This window comes from Tachyglossus aculeatus, chromosome Y4 (assembly GCF_015852505.1).
Source record: "Tachyglossus aculeatus isolate mTacAcu1 chromosome Y4, mTacAcu1.pri, whole genome shotgun sequence".
Taxonomy (NCBI): Eukaryota; Metazoa; Chordata; class Mammalia; order Monotremata; family Tachyglossidae; genus Tachyglossus; species Tachyglossus aculeatus.
In genome coordinates, this window is record NC_052096.1 from 3,543,700 (window position 1) to 3,552,947 (window position 9,248).

The 9,248-nt window shown below is 52.1% G+C and overlaps 1 protein-coding gene across 1 annotated transcript in view; it reads left to right on the plus strand.

Annotated features, from left to right (window-relative positions):
• The window catches only part of DNAH2 (dynein axonemal heavy chain 2), a 204,084-nt gene extending 196,405 nt beyond the window's left edge, over nt 1-7,679 (plus strand). Inside the window, exons 82-88 of the mRNA XM_038768829.1 lie at nt 2,408-2,636; nt 4,064-4,215; nt 4,469-4,583; nt 4,739-4,915; nt 5,403-5,477; nt 5,627-5,777; nt 7,405-7,679. Of these exons, the coding sequence (XP_038624757.1) occupies nt 2,408-2,636; nt 4,064-4,215; nt 4,469-4,583; nt 4,739-4,915; nt 5,403-5,477; nt 5,627-5,777; nt 7,405-7,559 (1,054 nt within the window). The 3' untranslated portion in view covers nt 7,560-7,679. The remainder of the gene's footprint in view (nt 1-2,407; nt 2,637-4,063; nt 4,216-4,468; nt 4,584-4,738; nt 4,916-5,402; nt 5,478-5,626; nt 5,778-7,404) is intronic.
• Nucleotides 7,680-9,248: the final 1,569 nt, after the last annotated feature.

Genomic DNA, 9,248 nt, shown 5'->3' on the forward strand with positions numbered 1-9,248 from the left:
TCTGGGTGCCGAGCGCTGGATTGGCAGCGAGGCCTAGTGGGAAGAGCGCGGTCCTGGGAGTCGGAGGCCCGGGGTTCTCATCCCCGCTCTGCTTCCTGGTCTGCTGGGTGACCTTGGGCAGTTCACTTCACTTCCCTGAGCCTCAGTCCTCTCATCTGTCAAATGGGGATCATCATCCTCATCATCAATCGTATTTGTTGAGCACTTACTATGTGCAGAGCACTGTACTAAGCGCTTGGGACGTACAAATTGGCAACACATAGAGACAGTCCCTACCCAACAGTGGGCTCACAGTCTAAAAGGGGCTCACAGTCTAAAAGGTGACAACGGGGAGCCCCATGTGGGACAGGGACTGTGTCCAACCCGATGTGCTTGTAACCACCGAAGCACTTAGTACGGTGCCTGGCCCCTAGAAAACGTTTAACAAATACCACAATTATTATTATTATTATTACTATTTCTGTAGTAAGCACTTGGGAGAGTGCAATAGTGTTAGAAAAGCAGCGTGGCTCAGTGGAAAGAGCACGGACTTTGGAGTCAGGGGTCATGGGTTCGAATCCCCGCTCTGCCAATTGTCAACTGTGTGACTTTGGGCAAGTCACTTAATCAATCAATCAATCGTATTTATTGAGCGCTTACTGTGTGCAGAGCACTGTACTAAGCGCTTGGGAAGTACAAGTTGGCAACATATAGAGACAGTCCCTACCCAACAGTGGGCTCACAGACTTAACTTCTCTGTGGCTCAGTTCCCTCATCTGTAAAATGGGGATTAAGACTGTGAGCCCCCCATGGGATAACTCGATCTCCTTGTAACTTCCCCAGCACTTAGAACAGTGCTTTGCACATAGTAAGCGCTTAATAAATGCCATCATTATTATTATTATTATTTATGCCATCCCTACCCTGAAGGAGTTTAGTCTACTATGTGCGGAGCACTTTAGTAAAAGTGCTTGGGAGAGCACGATAGATCAGTAGATGCCATCCCAGCACTCAAGGAGCTTATAGTGTATGTGCAGAGCACTGTACTAAGCGTTTGGGAGAGTTAGATAGCATTAGTAGACACTATCCCTGCCCTAGAGGACTTCCAGTCCAGTGGAGCCGGGGCCCGGCAGCCGGACCGTTCCAGGCCAGAGACGGGGTGTGGAGGTGGGACCTTGGGATCCAGAGGCCTCGGCTGAGCTCGGGGGAGGAGGCTGGATAAAATAATAATAATAATAATAATAATAATAATAATGCCCCTCCTTCCTCTCCCCGTCCTTCCCCTCTCCATCCCCCCCCGGCCTTACCTCCTTCCCTTCCCCACAACACCTGTATATATGGATATATGTTTGTACGTATTTATTACTCTATTTATTTATTTATTTTACTTGTACATATCTATTCTATTTATTTTATTTTGTTAATATGTTTTGTTTTGTTCTCTGTCTCCCCCTTCTAGACTGTGAGCCCACTGTTGGGTAGGGACTGTCTCTATATGTTGCCGACTTGTACTTCCCAAGCGCTTAGTACAGTGCTCTGCACACAGTGAGCGCTCAATAAATGCGATTGATTGATTGATTGATTTACTAAGTGCTAACTATGTGCAAAGCACTGGTCTAAGCGCTGGATCCCCGAGACCTTCCCAGACTGAGCCCCTTCCTTCCTCTCCCCTTCGTCCCCCTCTCCATCCCCCCACCCCGTCTTACCTCCTTCCCTTTCCCATTGCACCTGTATATATGTATATATGTTTGTACATATTTATTACTCTATTTATTTTACTTGTACATATCTATTCTATTTATTTTATTTTGTTAGTATGCTTGGTTTTGTTCTCTGTCTCCCCCTTTTAGGCTGTGAGCCCACTGTTGGGTAGGGACTGTCTCTATATGTTGCCGACTTGTATTTCCCAAGCGCTTAGTCCTGTGCTCTGCACACAGTAAGCGCTCAATAAATACGATTGATTGATTGATTGATTGATTGATTGAGACCCTGCTGCCCTGAGCCCCCGTTCATTCAATTGTATTTATTGAGGGCTTACTGTGTGCAGAGCTCCATATTAAGCGCTTAGCACTCCACCCCACCCCAGGCTGTCGGTCTTGGACACGTACTACATCCCCAAGGATGGGAACCTTGTACATATCTATTCTATTTATTTTATTTTGTTAGTATGTTTGGTTTTGTTCTCTGTCTCCCCCTTTTAGACTGTGAGCCCACTGTTGGGTAGGGACTGTCTCTATATGTTGCCGACTTGTACTTCCCAAGCGCTTAGTCCAGTGCTCTGCACACAGTAAGCGCTCAATAAATATGATTGATTGATTGATTGAGACCCCGCTGCCCTGAACCCCCGTTCGTTCAGTTGTATTTATTGAGGGATTACTGCGTGCAGAGCTCCATATTAAGCGCTTAGCACTCCCCCCCCCCATCCCAGGCTGTCGGTCTTGGACACGTACTACATCCCCAAGGATGGGAACCTGGCATCCTACAAGGAGTACATCACTCTGCTGCCCAGCATGGACCCGCCCGAGGCCTTCGGGCAGCACCCCAATGCCGACGTGGCCTCCCAGATCACCGAGGCCCGGACCCTCTTCGAGACCCTGCTCTCTCTGCAACCCCAGACTTCACCCAGCGGCACCGGGGGACAGAGCCGAGAAGACAAGGTGGGACCCCAGAGTCCAAGGAGAGGGGTGGTCTCAAGGCAGGCCCTGAGGGCCAGGGGGGCGACAAGGGGAAAGAGAGGGGAAAGGTAAGTTGAGGCCGGAGACGGGGGGCGGCCTGGGTAAGTACAAGCTTCTTTGGGGAAGACAAGGTGAGGTCTGAGAGAGGGAGTGGTTGGGTAGACAGATGGGCAGAGGAGAAGTCTCGCTCTCAATCAATCAATCAATCAATCGTATTTATTGAGCGCTTACTGCGTGCAGAGCACTGTACTAAGCGCTTGGGAAGTACAAGCCGGTAACATCTAGAGACGGTCCCTACCCAACAGTGGGCTCACAGTCTAGAAGGGGGAGACAGAGAACAAAACCAAACATATTAACAAAATAAAATAAATAGAATAGATCTGTACAAGTAAAATAAATCAATAAATAGAGTAATAAATACGTACAAACATATATACATATATACAGGTGCTGTGGGGAAGGGAAGGAGGTAAGGCCGGGGGGGGGGGGTGGAGAGGGGAAGGAGGGGGAGAGGAGGGAGCTCTCATCACCGCTGCCCACCCTGGCAACTGCCAATCAGTCCATCAGCGGTGTTGAAGTGCTAGGGGCAGAGCACTGTGCTAAGCCCTTGGGAGAGTCGGCTAGAGAAAGCAGGGAAGCAGCGTTGCTCAGTGGAAAGAGCCCGGGCTTTGGAGTCAGAGGTCATGGGTTCAAATCCTGGCTCCGCCACTTGTCGGCTGTGTGACTTTGGGCCAGTCACTTCACTTCTCTGGGCCTCAGTTACCTCATCCGTAAAATGGGGATTAAGACCGTGAGCCCCGCGTGGGACAACCTGATCACCTTGTAAACTCCCCAGTGCTTAGGACAGTGCTTTGCACATGGTAAGTGCTTAATAAATGTCATTATTATTATTATACCTGTATATATTTTTAGACCGTGAGCCCACTGTTGGGTAGGGACTGTCTCTATATGTTGCCAATTTGTACTTCCCAAGCCCTTAGTACAGTGCTCTGCACACAGTAAGCGCTCAATAAATACGATTGATGATGATGATGATATATGTATATATGTTTGTACATATTTATTACTCTATTTTACTTGTACATATCTATTCTATTTATTTTATTTTGTTAGTATGTTTGGTTTTGTTCTCTGTCTCCCCCTTCTAGACTGTGAGCCCACTGTTGGGTAGGGACCGCCTCTCTATGTTGCCAACTTGGACTTGCCAAGCGCTTAGTCCAGTGCTCTGCACACAGTAAGCGCTCAATAAATATGATTGATTGATTATTAGAGAAAGTAGACACTGTCCCTGCCCTGGAGGCACTTAGCGTCCAGCCGGGGAGGGGGATGTGAAAGTCAGTTCCGGGTAGCGTAAAGCGGTGGCCCTGTGGACAGAGGCAGGCCCACCCACCGCCCCCGGCCCCCGGCAGGTCCTGGAGCTGGCGGCCGACGTGAAGCAGAAGGTGCCGGAGACCATCGACTATGAGGGGACCTGCAAGCTCCTGGCGCCGGACCCGTCCCCGCTCAAAGTGGTGCTGCTGCAGGAGATCCAGAGATACAACCTGCTCATGGCCACCATGCAGTGAGTGCCGCCTGCCAGTTGGCTGGGGACACCGGGGACCGCTGGGCCGGGGATCGGAGAGAGGGGCTGTGGGAGAGGAGGGGCGGCCGTGGGAGGGGGGATTGGGGAGTGTGGACCCGGAAGAGGGAAAGGGGATCGGGAAGAGGGCCACAGGGCACCTGGAAGTTAGGGACCTGGGAGCGGGAGGCCTCGGGCCTGGGCGGTGGAGAAGATTCCCTCTCGCCTCCCCCCATCCCACCCCCCGGACGCCTAGGTTGTCACTGTCAGAGCTGGAGAAGGGGATCCAGGGGCTGGTAGTCATGTCCACGAGCCTGGAGGAGATCTTCAACTGCATCTTCGACGCCCGCGTCCCCCCTCTGTGGGAGAAGGTGAGGGAGCCGTCCCGTCCTGCCCCGGGGCCCTGAGAGGATGCCCTGGGGAGGCCCCGGTGGGCGGTGAAGAGGAGAGTCTGGATCCAGGGGGTGGTCCCTCCCCCCCACCCCGCGCCCTCCGGTTCCGACCCCAAGGCCCGTGTCTTCCGCAGGCCTACCCGTCCCAGAAGCCCCTGGCCGCGTGGACCCGAGACCTGGCCCTGCGCGTGGACCAGTTCGCGCAGTGGGCCAACCGGGCCCGGCCCCCCGTGCTCTTCTGGCTGTCGGGCTTCACCTTCCCCACGGGCTTCCTCACGGCCGTGCTGCAGGCCTCCGCCCGGCAGAACAACGTGAGACCCCCGCGGGTGGCTGGGGGCCGAGGGGGAATCAATCAATCAATCAATCAATCAATCGTATTTATTGAGCGCTTACTATGTGCAGAGCACTGTACTAAGCGCTTGGGAAGTACAAATTGGCATCACATAGAGACAGTCCCTACCCAACAGTGGGCTCACAGTCTAAAAGGGGGAGACAGAGAACTGAACCAAACATACCAACAAAATAAAATAAGTAGGATAGAAATGTACAAGTAAAATAAATAAATAAATAAATAGATAGAGTAATAAATATGTACAACCATATATACATATATACAGGTGCTGTGGGGAAGGGAAGGAGGTAAGACGGGGGGATGGAGAGGGGGACGAGGGGGAGAGGAAAGAAGGGGCTCAGTCTGGGAAGGCCTCCTGGAGGAGGGGAATGATGCCTCAACGCCGCTTCTCTGACCCACTCGTCCCCCGGAGGCCGTAGGAACACCCCTTCTCTGACCCCCCGCAGGTCTCTGTGGACAGCCTCTCCTGGGAATTCATCGTCTCCACGGTGGACGACAGCAACTTGGTGTACCCGCCGAAGGTGCGAGGGGGCGGGTGGAGAAGCGGGGGTGGCTTTGGGGGGGGAGAGGGGGAGCTGAAGACGAAACGGGGAGAGCCTGGGTCCCGGCGGGGGAGAGCCCGGGGCAGGCCGCCCCAAGGTTTGACGCCGGCGTGATGCCCCCGGCCCAGGATGGCGTGTGGGTGCGCGGGCTGTACCTGGAAGGGGCCGGCTGGGACCGGAAGAACTCTTGCCTGGTGGAGGCGGAACCCATGCAGCTGGTGTGCCCCGTGCCCACCATCCACTTCAAGCCCGTCGAGAATCGCCGGAAGAGCGGCAAGGGTATGGCGGCCACATCCCCCAGTCCTGTCTGGCCCCACCCTCCTCCGGCACCTTCCCTTTCCTCCTCTCCAATCAACCAATCAATCGTATTTATTGAGCGCTTACTGTGTGCAGAGCACTGTACTAAGCGCTCTCCACTGACCCTCCCCCCCACCAGCCCTCTCTCTCTGGCCCTGCAAGACCAGTCGATCAATCATTCAATCAGTGCTATTTATTGAGCACTTAACTGCCTGCAGAACACTGGACTAGGGGCTCGGGAGAGTCGTAATGGCGATAGCATTTCTCAAGCACTTACGGTGAACCGTTGGGCTGTGTCCCACCCCCCAGCGCTTAGTACAGTGCTTGGCATATAATAAGAGCTCAACAAATAGCACGATTATTATTACTGTGTGCAAAGCACTGGGAAAGAAGAGCTGGTTGAACACAACCCCTGAGCCTGGGGAATTTTCAGTCTAGGCTGGTGGGTGGGTGGGGGAATAGACACCACAAGAGATGACAGAGAGGGGAAGCCACAGAGTAGAAGGAGAAGACACTGGGGGATCCGGGGGCGATTATCTCAGCCCTGGTCCCTGTGAGCTGCCCTCTGCCCTCTCTCCCAAAATTCCCTAGACCTCGCAGAGCCCCGGCCCCTCCAAACTGAGCCCTGGAACTGGGGGGATTGGGAGGGACTCTGGGCTGCGTCTGGGAGGTGCTTGGGTACCTCATCATCATCAATCGTATTTATTGAGCGCTTACTATGTGCAGAGCACCGTACTAAGCGCTTGGGATGTACAAATTGGCAACATAATGCCCCCTTGAAGTGCCCTCAGCTCTAAACAGCTCTACACTGGGGTAAGGGGTGGAGGGGAGGCCACCACCCAGGGCCAGGCGGCCCACAGCTCGGAACCCATGAGCCCTCAATCGGTCGATCGTATTTGGTGAGCCCTCACTGCGTGCAGAGCACTGTACTAAACGCTTGAGAGAGCACAGTATAAGAGCTGGCAGTCGCTTTCCCTGCCACTAAGGAGCTTGAAGTCTAGAGGGGTTAACAGACGTTAACACAAATAAATGGCAGCTGAGGGAGGGGTGAATAAGGGGAGCGAATCCAGTCAATGGTATGTCTTGAGCGCTTCCCCCGTGCAGAGTACAGTACTGAGCTCTTGGGAGAGGACGATGCAACAGAGCTGGCCGGCCCGTTCCCCGCCCTGGACGCGCTTAGGTGCAAGGGCGACCTGGAAGAGAGTGGGAGCAGAGGGAAAGAGGGCTTAGAGCTATGGGGGACCGCTTGGGTCCCGGGGCACTGCGGGCCTCTCTCCTGGCTCCAGCTGGCTTGGGCAGTCAGGTGGTGGTCAGGTCTACGGCCTTGGTTGAGCAGGCTGGTGGGCGGCCTGGGGGCCATCGGGAATGCAAAGCACCGGGAGCTCCACGACCGATTGAGGGGCCCCCATCCCTGGATTTCTCATTCAGTCGTATTTATTGAGCTCTTACTGTGTGCAGAGCACTGTCCCAAGCGCTTGGGAAGTCCAAGTCGGCAACATATAGAGACGGTCCCTACCCAACAGTGGGCTCACAGGCTAGAAGGGGGATTTGGGGTGGGGGGTGGAGGAAAGCACTGGCTGCAGCCCCATTCCCGCCTTCTCCCCGGCAGGGATGTACTCCTGCCCCTGCTACTACTACCCCAACCGGGCAGGCAGCTCTGACCGCGCCTCCTTCGTCATCGGCATCGACCTGCGGGCCGGGGCCATGACGGCTGACCACTGGATCAAGCGGGGCACGGCCCTCCTCATGAGCCTGGACAGCTGAGCCGGGCCGGAGGGGCAGAGGATCCCGGGGTGACGGCACCCCAGCCTTTGATGGGTGGGAAGAGCTCGGCCCATCGGGCCGGCTGAGCTGGCGATGGAATAAAGCCACGTTTGGTCGCTCGCTCGCAGGGCAGCTCGTCCAACTTGGTGGCGGGGAGGAGGAGGAAATACGACTGAATGAATGAATGAATATGGTCATCATCATCATCATCATCAATCGTATTTATTGAGCGCTTACTGTGTGCAGAGCACTGTACTAAGTGCTTGGGAAGTACAAATTGGCAACAAATAGAGACAATCCCTACCCAACAGTGGGCTCACAGTCTAAAAGGGGGAGACAGAGAACAAAACCAAACATACTAGCAAAATAAAATAAATAGAATAAATAGAATAGATATGGTCCCCCTCCTCCTCCTCCCCATCCCCCCACCTTACCTCCTTCCCCTCCCCGCAGCACCTGTATATATATATATATATATATATATATATATATATATATATATATATATTTGTACGTATTTATTACTCTATTTATTCTATTTTATTTTGTTAATATGTTTTGTCTTGCTGTCTGTCTCCCCTTTCTAGACTGTGAGCCCGCTGTTGGGTAAGGACCGTCTCTCTAGGTTGCCAACTTGGACTTTCCAAGCGCTTAGTCCAGTGTTCTGCCCACAGTAAGCGCTCAATAAGTACAATTGAATGAATCTGTTTGTGTGTATTTATTACTCTATTTTATTTGTACATATTTATTCTATTTTATTCTGTTAATATGTTTCGGTCTTGTTGTCTGTCTCCCCCTTCTAGACTGTGAGCCCGCTGTTGGGTAGGGCCCGTCTCTGTAGGTTGCCAACTTGGACTTTCCAAGCGCTTCGTCCAGTGTTCTGCCCACAGTAAGCGCTCAATAAGTACGATTGAATGAATCTGTTTGTGTGTATTTATTACTCTATTTTATTTGTACATGTTTATTCTATTTTCTTTTGTTAATGTGTTTTGGTCTTGTTGTCCGTCTCCCCCTTCTCGACTGTGAGCCCGCTGTTGGGTAGGGCCTGTCTCTCTAGGTTGCCAACTTGGACTTTCCAAGCACTTAGCCCAGTGCTCTGCCCACAGTAAGCGCTCCAATAAGTACGATTGAATGAATCTGTTCGTGTGTATTTATTACTCTATTTTATTTGTACATGTTTATTCTATTTTCTTTTGTTAATGTGTTTCGGTCTTGTTGTCTGTCTCCCCCTTCTCGACTGTGAGCCCGCTGTTGGGTAGGGACCGTCTCTCTAGGTTGCCAATTTGGACTTTCCAAGCGCTTAGTCCAGTGTTCTGCCCACAGTAAGCGCTCAATAAGTACGATTGAATGAATCTGTTTGTATGTATTTAGTACTCTACTTTATTTGTACATGTTTATTCCATTTTCTTTTGTTAATATGTTTTAGTCTTGTTGTCTGTCTCCCCCTTCTCGACTGTGAGCCCGCTGTTGGGTAGGGACCGTCTCTCTAGGTTGCCAATTTGGACTTTCCAAGCGCTTAGTCCAGTGTTCTGCCCACAGTAAGCGCTCAATAAGTACGATTGAATGAATCTGTTTGTATGTATTTAGTACTCTATTTTATTTGTACATGTTTATTCCATTTTCTTTTGTTAATATGTTTTAGTCTTGTTGTCTGTCTCCCCCTTCTCGACTGTGAGCCCGCTGTTGGGT